Source organism: Pagrus pagrus (assembly GCF_965226575.1).
Source record: "Pagrus pagrus genome assembly, chromosome: 5".
In the NCBI taxonomy this organism is placed as follows: Eukaryota; Metazoa; Chordata; class Actinopteri; order Spariformes; family Sparidae; genus Pagrus; species Pagrus pagrus.
In genome coordinates this window covers 34360486-34377749 of record NC_140189.1, presented here as the reverse complement: position 1 = coordinate 34377749, position 17264 = coordinate 34360486, and the positions used below count along the sequence as shown (strand labels likewise).

General features: G+C 41.9%; 1 protein-coding gene across 2 annotated transcripts in view; it reads right to left on the bottom strand.

Annotated features, from left to right (window-relative positions):
* The window catches only part of rxfp1 (relaxin family peptide receptor 1), a 69656-nt gene extending 54713 nt beyond the window's left edge, over window positions 1–14943 (bottom strand). For both annotated transcript variants that reach the window (XM_084352605.1, XM_084352606.1), the window contains exons 1-2: window positions 14768–14943; window positions 7061–7198 (exon numbers count right to left, since the gene is read on the bottom strand). In XM_084352605.1, coding sequence (XP_084208731.1) covers window positions 7061–7198; window positions 14768–14810 — 181 coding nt within the window. In that variant the 5' untranslated portion in view covers window positions 14811–14943. The remainder of the gene's footprint in view (window positions 1–7060; window positions 7199–14767) is intronic.
* Window positions 14944–17264: the final 2321 nt, after the last annotated feature.

Here is a 17264-nt window from a genome sequence, read left to right as displayed (position 1 = left end):
CTGCACACGAGTAATTAGAGGTGGCAGAGACATCTTCCCCAGACTCCCTTAAAGTAATCACAGTTTTTTAAGTTGATGAGTCGGGGGGAACTTTTAAACTTTGCAAAATGTGGCTTACGCAACATTCTTAATTTTAGTACCAGCCTGTAGATCAATCTGTGACTAGATAAATATGCCTTCATTTTTTCATTGACTTCTGTTAAATTATCCATCTTTTGGCACTTTAATGGTAACGGGTGTACAATGGGTGATTTCAGCTTGTTTTGAGAAGCTGTAGCTCCGACTTCAGCAGTGATAACATCTGGCTCAGCCTCCTGTCAGACTAATTAGCTGAAATATGATGTAGCGAAGCAAGATATTCATTTTCAAATGTAAAGAGCCTCTCACATCCTATAGCTATAGCTAGATCTACTGTAACGTTATTCTCTGAAGTTCAACAAACATGTAAGTTTGTCAGGGTCACTTGTCGATTGTATTACATTGTGAAGGAACAACTACTTCTTGTATATGTATGAAGGCTACCCACGAGAGTCAATCTCTCACAGTTCAGTCACATAGACTATCACACCTGCTCTTTGAGCCAAAGTGCACACTGAAGGCTCTCTGAAGGCAACACTGGAAACATTTCTGTCAAAATGATACCCAGGTGAAACCTCAAAGGCACTTTATTGAGCGCCACTTCTCTTTCTTCACCTGGTTCCTGACTTCTGAATCACCGAGCACATCAGTCAGAGTGAAAGAGGTGAGGTACAGGTAAGAGCACACAATCACTGCTATTTGCAATAATAAAGCCATGTCGCATTTCCTCACCCAACACTTTATCCTGTAGTTTGTTAGTTCAGACAGGGTCAGACACTTCACTGTTAGTGCCAAGTGACTGACCTCCTGACTCATGATGTTTTTCTTCAGTAGAAATACCACATTATAAAAGTACTCCATTACAACTAAGTCCTATATAATACAACACACGACCTTAACAACAAGGAAAGACATGTCAGTTTTATTCATATAGCACCAGTTCACAACAAAAGTTCTCATCACACTTTTCAATTAGAGCAGGTCTGAACGGTGCTCTTTAATTTACAGAGACGAAACAATCCCCCTTGAGTGAGCACTTGTCGACAGCGGCAAGGAAAAGTATTAATTAATGTTAATGCTTCAGCTGTATGAGGTGGAAATAATCATACCAGCTTTAAACACTGTCGTGTGGCTCATGCTGAAGTCTCTGTGTCCACATGTTTCATCTTGATCTTTAAAGGAACGACCGCATGTATAAAACTCAACATTTCACTTAAACAAGCTATAGACAACTTTTATGCTTTAGCTTATCATTCAGAAGTAAATACTGATTGCACAGTGTAAAATGACACCACCCATGTATAGATTGGTTCAATATAACAGCTCTCGGCGCCAGGATGGATGTTTCCCAGAAAAATGACGGATGAATGAATAACAGCACAAAAGAAACAGGTCTTCTGTTGTGCAGCCAAAGCAGAAGAGGCATTGTGTTCCCTGGTTGCTTTCCCCAGGTAACGGAAGAACGACTGGAATAACTGCGAACCCAGCTGATGGAGGAGACGAAGGCGAAGAGTGAGAGTGATAGAAAACAGGATTAAACAAGAGTGAGCGGACGAGCGTTCACTCAGGTGAGGGTCCCCGTCTGTTCCCCTGTTGATGTGTTTCCTCTGACCACTGAGCCTCGAGACGCCTCAACACAGCCATTATTTCTACTGGATCAGTAAGTAACCAAGCCTGCCTACTTGTTAATGCAACCAGCTGTTTTTCTCTGCGTTTTCATTCTTACAGTTGTATGTTAATATGAAAACGGTTAGTTACCTCAACAGAACAGAAAAAACATCAACGGAAAGTTGTTGTTTCTTTGTGCTGCTTTTCTTTTCTCACGTTATAGTAAACTGAATATTTTGGGGGTTTGGACACTTGACAGATTGTCATTTTTCCATATTTCAGACATTCAGACAAGCCCTAAAATTAACTCTCAATGAACTTAAGCAATTTACAATGAGTTGAACAAACTAGTGAAACAGCAGCGAGCCTTGAAGCCGTATCAGGACTTCAGCTCTTGAATGACTGCTGCACACACCCTCAGGTTTGACTGACAGGGACATCAGACCGGCCGGATATCAAATCACTTCAGACTGAATAGAGAAGAACAACATGGAGATTCAATCTGAATATCAGGCCATCCCGTCACACCCTGGCACTTGTGTCCCCCAGTGGGACAAGCACATTACGCTCCCCACACCACAGAGACAGCTGCTATTTTCAGCAGGAGAATTTGCACCGTTAAATCTTTCAAACGGCTCAAAACAGATTGAACGGAGAGGCCATTAAAAGCCGTCCTGACAGAATGGTGCTCTCCCTGTTTCTAAAATCTGCTGGATCAATCAGACGCCACAATGTAGCTTGATGGATTCATCTACCTGAAGGACAGACCATCATTTATTTCATCTCGTTTGGTTCGACGTATAGGATTTTGAAGAACAAGGTGTTTCGTGCTTTCCCTTCAAACGACATTGATGCATTTAAACTTAATACTTTAGGGGCTTGGTGTTTTGTCATGCTTGAAAGTCTAACAGCCCCAAAAGGAGTTTATCAGTGACCTTCAAACTCAAAGATGAGCAATGTGTAACTCCTGAGAAGAGTAAGATCTAAGATGTCTGAAGTTAGATGCTCATTTCTTTTACTTTGTAGCTGAAGATATAACTGTTCATCTCTAATAACTCACTTTAAGAAATGCTTGTTGATATTTGATCTTTGCAGCCTCGTTGAACAAACACTTCACATTTAAAAAGAAAGAAAAGACAAAAACTTTATTTGTGCTGATGAACTTATTAAAAGTGAGTCATGAAATCTGTAAAACTAAAAACAAAAGCATAATGAAATGTTCACGCTGAGTGATGAAGGACATGCTGTGAGGGGGGGGACCGGTAGGCTACAACTCCAAAGCCTCATTCTCAAAAAGAACAATCAAAACAGTATTATACTTATTCTGTTTTGTGAATATTTCAGTGAAATAACTTTTGAAGCAAGAGTTAGACACTTTTACGAAATTGTGACTGACATGTGACCTGCTTTTCCTGCTCACTTGGGGGCAACGCAGCACGCTACAAACACAACGCCCAACTCTCTTATTGTCAATATCATGAATGTGTAACTGAACAATGGCATTTTTACACACAGAGTAGACATAAAGCAACATCAGCATTCATTTTACATTATGTTTATGTTGCCCCTGATGAATGCAAGTCCAATATTCACTCTCCGTTTAGCTCTGTTTTGTTCCTCACCAACTCCAGAGGAAATGTCTGGCTCTTCAGCTGCCAAATGCTCCAGCTAGTGGATAACTTTGTCTGCCATTTAGCCCTGGATGAGAGGCAAACGCTGTGTTTCTAGAGATATCTGCCTGTTTCTGGAAACAACGCTGATGAGAGCCATTAGAGTCAATCAAAACAATGAAGTTGAAACCAAAACAAAGAGCTGAACGATGATAAAAGGCTTTGCAACAAGTACAAACCTATTCTGAGGCGTCACACATCGGTTTGTGGACTACTACTGCCGCCATCTTGGTTTTTTGGAGCCAGGAGTGACGTGATATTTGGACGAGAGGGTGGAGCTGACTGAGAACTGGAGGTCAGTCACAAGCTAGCCACGACCTGAAGCATTCCCTGCTTTATCGTCTAGTTTACTCTAAATGGGACCATCGTTTACAAAATGAACATCATGCTGTGTTGAAGAAGACTTGAAACTAGCGATTGATCTCTTTTGTCGACTTTGACGTTACAAGATTCTCACTTGCACCACTCACAGATCACTTCTCTGATACTTGTTAAATGTTGATGAAGGTTGAAGTCCAGTTGCCTACACATTGTTAAATATGAGGACATTTACAGTTTTTAATCTTCTTCCCGTGTTTTAGACATAAAGTGACATCCACACTTCCTGCCGGTGTCATTATTCAGAACGACATCAAGTGTAGTACTTCAGCTGCTGATGGACTAAAAGAGCTGTGTTTTAGTCAGACAATCAACACCAAGCGATGCACTGAGTTCCCAGAGGATCGTTGACAAGTGAGTGAGTGTTTCTGTCATCTAAAGTTGAAATATATGATAAATATGCTTGTCTGGAGAGGAAAATGCCTTTTTTCTAGTATAAAACACAGTGAAATAGCTCCTTCTTTAATAAGACGACAGAAACCACCAGCACAAGACACAAAGCTGACATCAGATCACCATCCTTCCCGCTGGAGGACTAAATTGAGCCTGGAGAATTGACGGAAGTCAGAGGAATTTATAAATGCCATGTATTATATTTTGACAGCTATTTTATAAGCCGCACCTGTTTCATCACAGGAGTCATGACTGATGATCGTCTGAGTTCAAGAAATCAGTCATGCATAAGCCTGTTTTAACAGGCGGGAGCTGCGAATCAGCAGAGCTGAACCAGAACTTTTTATTGTTACCTACCGTATCTGGACTGACATCTGCAGTGTCGACTGTATGTTTAATGACACACTTCACAAATCTGATTTGTTTCTATACTGAATAAGTTCTGTCGTCAATTCAAGATGTGCTGAGAGGCACAATAGCCTCCTGCACTGGGTCGGATGGTTGAGTGGGCAGAAATTAATTAGGAGTCTGTGGGTGAAATTAACGGGAGACAAAAGAAAAATGGAAACAGAACCAGCATGTAGAAGGTCAGCTGCTGTGAAACCCCGGTGTTTAATAATGTATAAAGGTATCCACACCACACTGGGCCAGCTGTGCATAAAATACACACACCTCAACTAATGACTCGTCTTGCCAAGGTGGAAACAGAATTGGACTTAATCAAGTGAAAACATGCATCACACAATGTGCATGTGTCACCGTGATGTTTGTGTTAAAACGTCACTTATCATTCGCTTATTTGCCCGAGCGGTTGTCCGCCGCTATACTGCCGACAGCAGCAACCAGCTCGGAGCCAATTAATTATCAGTACAGGTTGGGTTGCATCTGGTACTAAGACCTTCAGGTGCAGGGTGGCTACGGGTTTGAGAAAAGGGACCTGTGCAAATCTCTGAAGAGAAAAAAAATTATCATATTAATAAGAATTATTCATGAGCATGCAGTATAAGGGTTATTCTTTTGTGCTCAGTTTGTCAGTAGTTTATGAAATATATGTTTTTAAGTCTGCTGGGACATGTTGTCCTGTTGGGGGGAAATACAGTTTGTTGTCCTGAACGAAACTTCAGTACAAGATTCAAACTCGCACACTTCACAAACTCCAAAAATGCATTAAAACTAAGGCTGCGTGGGCTCAAGAACACCAGCTGCCCCGGTGAGCTGTGTCAAAGGGTAGGCAGCACATTATGGGAGTTGCAATCAACCTAACATCTCATTATCTGTTTCTATGACAACAGGCATGCCCAGATTCCCAGTTACACCACTTAAAATGCCCAAAGTGAAAGCCTACAGGATTTCACTCACTGAGGTGAAAGAGAGACAACTTTTTAAATGAGTTGCTCTTTGAAGTTACGCCCTTCAGGACCACAGCGAACATGTGCTTTCACTGCACCTCTGCATCGACGTTCAGGGAATTATGACTTTAGAAAGGAGCAGTGGAAGTAAAACTGTATTTCACACTGTGATAATGAAATGTTTCATTCATCTGTGGTTCACATGCCTGCCGAGCTGTGGTGGAGGGGTTCGTATGGATTACGGATTAACTGCGATCCACGAGTCCTGTTTGAACCCCCTTTTTCTGCTTCCTCTTGTCCTTCTCTCTCATTTCAGGAAGCAAGAGGAGGAACAGTGCAGCAACAAAGCCTCATCTAGACACTGAGTCTCGCCTGAGTTTCTATTTGATTGTCTGCTCATCTTATTGTTTTCTACTCAATCTCAGTTCCCCACATCAGTACCTGCCATTCCAATGAACTCATTTTCTAACTTAAACTGGCGATTGACAATGTTTTCACTTGAATCTGTCATTCTGAATTAAATGCTGATTGCTCGGTGTAATGGCAGTCGGAAAACGACACCATCTGCAACTAGATTGGTTCCTTATCAGCCTCTCTTTTACTGTGGTATTCAGTCTGCCGTTGTGCAAGCAAAACAGGAAGAGACATTGTTTCTCTCCCGATCGCTATCCCCAGGTAACGAGGGGAACAACTCCAATAACTGTGGAAACCTTACACAGTAAAATAAAATGAACCCTGCTGATTGAGGAGGCAAAGAAGGCGAAGAGGGAAAGTGAAACCCAGGTAAAACAAGAGTGAACGGACGGGTGTTCACCTGATGGAGAGCACGCCAGGTGTTGTGTCAGAGTCTGTTCCCTCATTGATATGCGGTTCTTCTCACCAACAGGACTTCAGACGCTTTGAAACTGGTTTTCTTTCTACTGGATCAGTAAGTAACAAAACCTGACTACATGTTAATGCAACCAAGTGTTTTAGCCTGCCGTTTCATAGCACTGAGATCAGGGCTCTGCTTCCTACGGAAACTTAGAAGGCTCAATTCCAGAGCAAGATCCTGGTCAGCTTTTCCAGAGGAGCAATAGAAAGCATCCTGACGGGGAACATCAACTGGTACCATCGACAGAGCATCAGTGACATCGGTGAACTGAGATGTCTGTACAGAGCACAAAAGGATGCTAAAAGACGACACCCACCCAGTCACAGTCTGTTCACCCTGCTGCCATCTGGCAAAAGAAAGAGGAGTATCTGCTGCTGTACCACCAGAGCACGGAGCAGCTTCACTCCCAAGGCCGTGAGACTCCTGAACGCATCCTCAACACTACATTGCCAAAAACTATGAAGCAGGACACGAGGACTGGGGGGATACTGCAAGGATGACTGCTATAGACAGGAACCAGAATAAATTGGTTATACAGTAATACACTTGCTCAAAGTGTGGATTTTGTGCAAAGGGTCTGTTTGGAAACTTGAACTGATTTTTTTTTCGGCACACATGTCAGCGATTATCCAAGTGCACCACACAGCTGGTACACTGCAGGTGTAGACATGAACATATTATCAAGTGTTCAGTTTGAAACAGTGACTCACCACAGTTCTCCTCATCAGCTTGATTTCCACAGTCGTCGATGCCGTTGCAGTGCATGGGCTGAGGAAGGCACACGGTCAGGTTGCCGCAGGGGAAATATCCAAGAGGGCAGGGTGCCTTCTCCTCTGTGACATTAAGTGCTATGAACAAAGCAGAAGAATCCAAGAACATGATTATGAATGCTAAATTGCTACCACTCATCTTTGTCTTGAGAACCCTCGTCTGACATTTCAATCTATCAGTGATTCAGGGAGCTGTTATTTGTGCAAAAAATGTTGATTTACTGTGTCTTCTGAACTGACAGTCTTGTCTTTTACTTAAGAATCTCAATTATATGGAGACATCAGCACAACAGCACAGACTGATACATGTGGTGAGGCAGACTTTTTATTCTGTGCAGGCTGTGATTCATTCAGCCGTGTCAACCTGCCATCATCATCTAAATTCCTTATTCACATGCAACACCAGTGAGTCCGCCCTCTCACACCTCAGGTTCAACATGCAGCCGACAGGACAATGACAAGCCAGCTGCAGATTACACATTAGACCCACACTGGTATCCCTGCACTGACACCCAAGTACTACCAGAACAGAGTTCCCGATTGTCCTGGTCGTCTACGCGGCTCTTAACCGGCTGATTATTTATCCACTGCTCCACCGCATTATGTCTCAGTAAGACAGATTCTCCTTCATCAAGAACTAAAGATACGTGCGTCTTCTGATTTTGCATCTCTGTACAGTTTGTTGTAACCATAGTTTTGACATGTTCACTGTGAATAAATATCATTTTGTTGGAAATAAACTCCACACACATGTTTTGGCTTCCCAACATTAAGAAGAGATATCAAAGGGTAAGTTCAACCACACACACACACACACACACACACACACACACACACACACACACACACACACACAGCAGAACAGAGTGCAGCATTGTCCCATTGTTGGCGCCACCAACTACATATATGATGTTTGTCAATTTAAAAGATACATTCCCAAGTAAGAACAGTCGTAGTTTGTCGTAACTAAAGTAAAATATCAAGTTTTGTGTTAAACTGCTCGTCTCGCTCAACAAACGTCACCGAATTCTGCAATGCTGTTTTGTTGTGAAGCTTCAGAAACACCCGACTGTCCACATCTGCATGGGGTTGAGTAGATAATGAGTACCCTTTAAGAACAGGTCACGAAGCGCTTGGGATGATTCAGCGCACACAGAGCTGGTTAATGACACATTTAACGAGTTGATGACGTTACAGTGGTGAATTGATTAGACCGCCTCATATTACTTCTCTGATGAGAAGGTGTAAATCTTACGTCTATAGTCAAACACTGAACGATTTTGTAACATGGAAGTTTTTGCTGGTTTAATAATTTTTACTTTGACTTTTGGAATTAATACAAAATGATAGTTGTGCTACATTATTCACACGTCATCTAAAAATCATCACCCTGCTGAGCCTTGAGAGGCTGATGACCTGCTTCTGGCTTCAAACATCTCCAGCTGGCTGCCTCCTTTGACCTCCTGCTGACACTGAAAGAGTTCAAGGCCCCATTAAATCAGAACTAACTTTTCTGTGTTGTTATGTTGTGCCCTTATTGATGTTATGTGTGTTAAATTATGTATGAACACATACTGCATATGTCACAACATGCATTTTGGAGTATTTTCATATTTAAATCCACGGCTTGCATGCCGGTAAAATTATATGATTTTTGATATTTCCTCAACTGTACAAAGTCATATAACAGATTGTCGCCCTAAAATCATTTACAACATCTACCTGAGTTTGTCAAACAAGTCCTCCAGTCGCAACATCCAGTGACTTTACAGATTTCCCTCTCGCGCCTGTCGTGAATCAGCTTCAGGTGAAATGCCTCGTTTTCCTGGGTGCGTTTCGTTATTTTCGAAAACAACAAGTCAAACATGGCTCGAGATATTTTCAGCATCATTTTCTTTATGGAGGGCTTTTGGAGATGGCTGTGGAGAAATGACAGGAAATGAAGACGGAGATGGGGAATGACATGAAACAAAGGTCACTGGGCAGACTCCGTTAACAGTCGGCAGCTTCACCCAGCAGGCTGACGGGGGTGAACAATAAAACTGGAATAAACAAAAACATTTATAAATAAAGGGGCTCTGCGCTGGAGGCCGGGTGTCAGTTTGTGTTATCGGACTCCATTTCTAAACTGATGTTGGTGAGAACGTGCATAAAGTCACGTCCACTGGACCCGACCCAAGTCCTTCACAAAGAAATCCACAGTCCAGCAGCATTAAACAACTTAAACAAATCCTCCACAAGCTTTACAGGCAGTCAGGAGAGACAGGCAGGGTCTCATCACATTACAATAAGCTCACGAATGGCCCATAAATAAGAGATTAATACATGTCAGTTGCTACAAATTGTTACCTTTAACCTTGCATTTTGGAGGCAGCGTCTCAGTATCAAGAACAGACGACTATCACTACAATAAAAGGGCCGTTTGTTCCTTGAGATCAGTTTGACTCGCTGGCGAAGGCTGGAGGCTGAAATGCATCACAATGAGTTTGTTTTAAAGGTCGAATATGACGCTGCCGGTACGATGAAGGCATTTTAATAGTTTAATGAGAGTGCCGTGGAGTTTTTCCTGTGATCTTTGCCGCTCCTGTCACTGAAAGCAAGAGTGGAAACTGCAAGTACTTATGTCTCCGCCTACGTTAAATAACTGGAGAGGACATTAGCTTGACGCAGACATTAGTTTTCTACGTACAGTAACTTTCAAGAAACAAATCAAGAAAATCACCTCAAGCAATTTGTAACCACTGAAAAACTATTTTTTCTCATTTTACAAAAAATTGATTTTTTATTCTTATTTCCTGTGAAGCTGAGGTTAATTATCGTTAACTTTCAAAGGATAAATTAATAAATTCTCTCTCTAACAAAGAATTTGAAGCTTTTCCTTTTGCCCGCTTTTGTTTGGCCTGTCTGTAAAGTTTAACGACTTTGTTCATTTAAAAACTTAACCTATGTTTGTATTTTGACATTAAACCCAACAACAACCAAGAAAGTAGCTCACATCACTCCAGCTCTCAGATCTTTACACCGGCTTTCTGTCTGTCAAAGAACAGATTTCAACATCCTGCTGTTGGTTTATAAAGCTCTGAATGGTTTTGGGCCAAAACACATTTGTGATCAGCTGCTAGTTGTGAAGCATCCAGACCTCTGAGGTCGGCAGGTTCAGGTCTGCTTCAGTCCACAGAGTCAGAACTAAACATGGAGGAGCAGCGCTCAGTTATTATGGAACGAACCTGCAGGTCTGCTCCGACTCTCACCTCTTTTAAATCCAGACTGAAGACTTTCTGTTTGCTGAGACTTTCACTGAAGCAAGTTTAAGGCTTTGAACTGCACTGTGACTTTTACTCTGCAGTCCTTTAAACCTTCTATTTTAGCTTTAGCCATTTCTTAACTTGTTTTAATGTTCTGCTTCTTGATGTCTTCCTACTTGTTTTTATTGTATTTTAAATGCAATTTTTACTTTCTTTTAGTGTAAGGTAATGCCCCTGTAAAGCACTTTGAGTTGCCTTGTGGCTGAATTGTGCTGTACAAATAAACATACCTTGCTTTGCCTTGAATTAAAGGACAAGAGATACAGTAATTCTCCATTATTGGCTTTGCTTTGCTTTGGACATGAATCATATTACAATGGTGAGGCTACAGCAAAGTGCTGGCTTTTTAAATTCCCACCTGACAGGAGCTGTAGTGATGATGAATCACACCGCTGCTATTCTGTCTCCAAACCAAATGGGGGATGTCTTAAGACGTGTTTTGTCTTAATTAAAACAAATGTCAAAGAATGAATCAGTCCCTGGAGTATAAACTTGCAAAATCTTGGCAAACTATAAAAATCTTTTCACAGGGAGACATCCTCTAATGTGTGGGACACAGGATGCCTGCCTCCACATCACAAAACCAAATGATTTCAGTTCTGAGGAACTCCATCAAAGAAGAGATGAGCCAAGGGATTACACAATACAAGAGCGTGAGGGAACAGCTGATATATTTATGATCAGAGAAGAAAGTAGAGAAAAACAACAGCTCCGAAAATTAACGTCTTCATTAGAATCTGTGCAAGTGATGCAAAAAGTAAGCGGACGACAACACTGGTTAATTCTCTGTTCGCTTTAGACTGCATACCATTGTGCTGTGAATCGAATGCCTGGGCAGCGGCAGAAGTCCTCATATTTGCACGCCCATAATGAAGCCTGTCAGTCAAAGTATAATCTTTTCGGCAGGAGAGTAGTTTTCCTGACACAAAGGCATCGACTCTCAAGCAGCTACTGGGCATTATCAGTGTTAATGGGAACAGAAGGGAGCATAAAGCTATAAGAGCAGAAGTCTTAGATCTCTGTGCTGCAGCGCCGCGACTGTCCCTGCCCTCATGTCTTATGCTCTGTCTATATATATATATATATATATATATATATATATAATGTATAATATATATATATATATATATATATATATATATATATATATATGTATATGTATGTATGTATGTATATATAAATATATAGAAGCAGTAACTTATTTTCACCCACTTTATACACTTGCCAGATTTTTCATCTTTCTATCTTTTATTCCTTTTGCTGCTCTGAGTCTATTTATCGGTTGTTAGCTCCTCTGTGACGTCTTTCTTACCCTCCTTTACTGCTTTTAATTGTTTATTTGAATCTATTTATTATCCTTCATTATTTTATTACTCTGTCTGTTCTGAATCCCTCTGATGTGATGGCGTCTTCTCGTCGTCCTTTATTGACTCTTTTCTTGTATTTGTCTTTATTTGCATTACTTTAATGTAACATTTATTCCTTTTACTTGTTATTACTCATATTGACTTTTTGTGTTTTTACATCTTCTGTTCTGCCGTCTTGTTTTAACTCAGCTTGGACCGGGCTTCCTCGTGTTCGGCTTGACTATTGAGCGTTTCTTCCTGAGCTCCCTGCTTTTGTTTGTTTGTCAGAGCACTTTGTAAAATCTGTTTTCAAAAACAGCTTTTTAAAACAACCCATTCTTGTCCACTTCATTGTCCTCATGGAAAAAAATGTCTTAGCGTTCATTTCACGCAAGATTGGCCCAAATAGCCAACATTTTTATGCCACTGGTTATCTGTCCTGCTCTAAATATTAAAGATTGTCAACCCATGGTCTTTTGCTTTTTGAGAGAGAAAAGGAAAATACAAGATAAGGCACACTAAATGGGTGGAAACAATTATTTGCTAGACTGGACAACCACTCAGATAGAGCTCTCTCCCTGACTGCCTCCATCGCTTATTCGATGCCAAGTCAGCCAAACAGAAACCGATAAGGAACAACTGGAGGCAGCTGGCCAGGAGCATCACAAAAACCATGGTTTACTCACAGACTGACAGCAGGTCAGCATCCAGGAGATCCTTAGGGCATCACTCTGTGAGCTTCTGAACATCTGTCGACTGTGACAACACACCTAGAATACAGACTTCTGCAACAGATTCCAGTCCTGACCGGCGCTTTACAGTATCATGAGAGCATAAGCAGCACCAGGCTGCCTCATTTTATAATTAAACTCTAAGCGTTGAGACAACCCCCAGGCGCTAAGCTAAGCTGGTCCACAGCCAAGCTGAAGAATGCCGTTATCACTTACATTTAGGCAGGCACAGTTAATTTAAATATTATCGAAATGGCCAAGTGCAATATCCAAATTGAAGAAGCTGACATTTTTTGATAACGTTGAAATGTTTGACATTACATGAAGCATCATAATGAAGCACTGTCGATATCACTGTGCTGGTGATGAACCATCCTTTCATGTTGCTGCAACTTCTGAGACAGCAACAACAACTGCGTCTGGAGCAAGCACTCATCGCCCAGTGGGGCGAGTACAGCAGTGGGTTTCAAACCAAAGGGAAACCAAAATCTCAAGGCACACCTGTATTCACATCCATGTAAAACATCATCTATAACACGAAGGGTTGGGCATCGTTGATATTTGAACCTTTACCGGTACCTGGAATTGGCACCTTTTTCGTTTTTTAGCAAACTAAGGCAGCAGGTTTGTGATGAATTTCAGTTGCATCCAGAAGCTGAGTTTTGCTTAATGCTCGTAAAAATACTGAGAAAACATCAACTGAGACGATGAAAAAAGCCCTGATGTCTCCAGCAAATGACTCATAAAAGTAGCTAATGAATCAACTGAAGAGGTTTTACAAAGTTAACTCTCCATTAACTTCACTTATTGTTTTCTGTTTCTTTTCAGTTTTCTGACCCTATTTGTTAGGTTTAGTAATCAGAAGGTCGCTGGTTCCAATCCCTGGCTCCTCCAGCTGCATGTCGAGCAAGATGCTGAACCCCAAATTGCTCCTGCCATCAGTGTATGATGATTGATGCTCTTGGAGCAACATTAACTGAGACGGTCCAGGAACAACAGCACTCTGCCTGCTCCAGAGACGCTCTGGCTTTGTTTGGTGGAGACAAAATGTCACATTATCATTTTAATAGTTCTTTTTTCAGTGAAAATGAAAATTATGATGCACAAATGATAATTTCCGCAAATCATGAATCATGATGCCATCGTAATATCTGTCAAAAATAATCATATATGTATATATATATATATATATACATATATATATATTACTATATCATGCAGCCCTTAATGCAAGCAGACAAATCTTACAGTATCTTGAGAGCAGAAGCAGTTCCAGTGAATCTTACTCTACACTTTGAGAAAACCCACAGGCACTAACCTAAACTGGTCCACAGCCAGACTAAAGGATGAGATAATCATTGAACTGCCCCAAGCATTTTCTAGTCTATTGGGACTGGTTCTGGTTCAGCTCAGGATTTTAAATGTTATCCTCTATAGGATGTATATTTATTATGAGAACAAAATACAGTTAAAGTTTCTGCAGGCTGTCGACTGAAAGCAACATTTCGGCCAGACGGGGTCGAAGACATCCTGACCCAGAAAAGAACCGGTTCCTCATAAATCTATTCAGTCCAACACTGGCAGAGTTAATTCTGTGGACATTTAGTCCTCCAGGCTTCAGCTGAACTTGCTGAACCCGGCACAAAGGATGTGCACAGAACTACTGGACGGTGACTAACAGCATTTCTCACATGCACTATCAGGAGGGATGGATGGAGCAGCACCCTGCTAATGAGAGACACTCCCTCTGAAAAACGATTCAATGAAGGCAAGAAATGTGCTGCTGACACACACACACACACACACACACACACACACACACACATTAATGTGAAATTAGAGTGCTGCCTCTGTTTAAATCCTATTTTCAGGCTCACATCAGCGGAGCACCCCGTGAGATGCCTCCCACTGATTACGGTATCTCCCACTGCCAGGTCATTCATATTCAGGAGGTTATTACGTCGGCTGGTGGGTGGCAGGTATTAGTATTACCTCCAAAACGCAAACACAGCCCCCCGCATGGTGCATTAAAACAAGACACGTTAATATAACACTAGAGATCCTGCTGATACAGTCGCATCCCATGTCTTTCAGTCCAAGTCACCATTCTACCTTTATTTTCTACTCATTTGTGCAGATTTCTGACATCTTCGGAACCTAAAAAACAGACAGTCTTCTTTCTTTCAGTGCATCACAGCAGGTATAAATGACAACTTGTGCGCGATAGCTTTTAAAATCTCCAAAAAGAGAAGTTGCTCAACTCACCCGACACTCCATAAGCGAATATCACAGCCACGTAAACTTGCATGGTACCACTGGAAGTTTTGATTTAAGAGGGGGAAAAACAAAAACGCGCGCTGGTAACGATGAGGGAGCAGCGATACTCTCGGCTCTTTCTCCAAATTGGGAACCTGTGCGTAAAAAACACCAACAAAAGTTGCGCGTCCGGCTGATGGCTGATCGACGACGCGCGGGCTGAGGGACGCTGCAGCTGCAGAGGACAACCTGCGGCCGCGTGGAGAGGTCGACTCGGTCTGCAGCCACTTCGACGCGGAGAGAAAAGGTCTACTTGCCACCATCTGACGCACGAGAAGCAGCAGCAGCAGTACAGGTGCAGCGCGCATGCAGAAAGGGGGAGTGACACACACAGGGAGGGAGGGAGAGAGACGAGGGGGGGCTGAAGAAGAGGAAACCTCAGGCTCTGGTGAAGTAATTGACCTGTTACTCGTACTCCTGCTGATTGGTATTCAGTAGGTGCCATTGTGAGCATCAAGTCCCCAAGAGAAGCGTGACAACCCTTCACAAATACAAAACACTGGTTTCTCTTCTACTCATGTTAAAACTATAGCAGCAGAGTCATTTATTCAAGAAGCCAGCGTCGGATTTAGGCAGGAAACAAGAAACAAGCAGCAGTCTCCATATTAAAGGCAAACACTGTATTGACCCCTCCACACACACACTTCATCCACAGTCTTCGTTGCTTGTTTGATTAGATCTCTCTTCTATTCATTTTAAATCTAAAGCAGCGCAGTGTTTTAAGATGTGGTTGTCAGGCGTTGTCCTCTGTCACTGTTTATGTACGTTTTCACATGAAAGGCAGTCAGCAGTGGCTTTGTTCTGACAGTCAGGGTCCCTCTTATCTTCTCACCCTCACAAACTAGCATCTGTCTTCTCAGTCTTTATGCTTTAATATCCCCTGAAGTGCAGTCCTGCAGATCCTCTCACCCACAGTCTGACAATGCAAGAAGAGTAAACAATGCTTGCAGATTTTTAAGTCACACTAGTGAATATTTTACAAGAGCAATGGATGAAATGATTGCGGGTAGTAAAAGACTCTGCCACAAGGCTTCATTTGGCCCGCAAGATAATTCAAACAAAAACGACTGAACAATAAAAAGCTGTTTTAGTTTTCGTGACACAAAATGCTTCCAAATGATTCATCTCCTATAATCTGAGAACCGTGGGCTGAGAGATTACGCAGGAAATCAGTCAGTTGAGGGAACTTGGGGTCCTGCAACAGGAGCCCCGAGAGTCGAGTGTAAAAAACACCAAGAAACTAAGAAAGATTCTCCCGGCAAAACATTTTCCTGAAGTCACGCAGGAAAGAAAACAATTCAGATCAGACTAGAACTTTTCTGTCTCATTTGCCTCTCTGAGCTTCCGTATAGGACCATTTTGCATCTTAACATCAACACAATAGCTGTTTGCTCCTGGTTCACCATTAAGTTACAGTGTTGGCCCCCTGATGTAGCTGCTAAATAGCCACATATTCCCGTCAGGAGCTGGTGCAGACCAACCAGAAGAAGAAGAAGAAGAACAGACGTTTGACTTAATTTGCAGGAGACACGACTCTAGATAAATGTTTAACAAGATAAACAACTGTTCGCTAGCTTGTTAGCCACAATTTATAGGCATCACAAACCAGTACAACCATGTAACGTGCGCTTTATGCAACAGACTGCATCAGTGAACTGGAAAAACATCACCAAATCTCATCGAGCCTGACAGCTAAAGCAGCTTTTCTGCACAAGACACATAAGGTTCACGTAGGTTGATGCTATTCAAGGGCTTTTTTGAGGTTGTTAAAGGAAACACTGAAGCGCTCCGCTGTGAAACCATTTTTAGCAGTTAGTCTTTGTAAAGCCTCATATTGTCCGATCGTTACACACAAATGAGCCCTGAGGGTGTTGAGCAAGCGACGGTAGCTTGTAATGCTCTGGCAGTCAATATATTGCTTGGATTACAGCACTCAAGGCATCCTGAAACACATCTCCAGATCTTGTTTCTGTGTTTTGACAAAGGGAATGCATGTTTATTTTCAGAGCTTTGCTGCTTTAGTGTGCAACACCTCTCCGAGTTGTTTTTGGTGGTTGTGTGTTAGAGCTCTGATTATACAGCTTCAAATCCAGAGGTTAAAATAAGGATGAAATACGAGCATGAATAGGCAGCGTGGCGTTAGACATGTATAGTTTCTCTGAGACTAGAAGAGAGCTGATAATTACATTTTTTCCCAATTAATGTCAGCCTAATTATGCGTGACGTAAGCCTTGAAAAGCACTTGCTCACTGGCTGAAAATGTGTACCAGATAATCAGAACCGTAGCTATCATCGAGGACGCAGAGAAAAGGGAATTTCGACTCAATTGACTGCACTTTAATTTGACTGTGCCAGCATGATAAATGAAAGACGAGGGTGAGCATCAGTACCACAGCAGAAGGTAAACATGTTGCATCATGTTGTGACGGGATTGTTCTCACAGAAA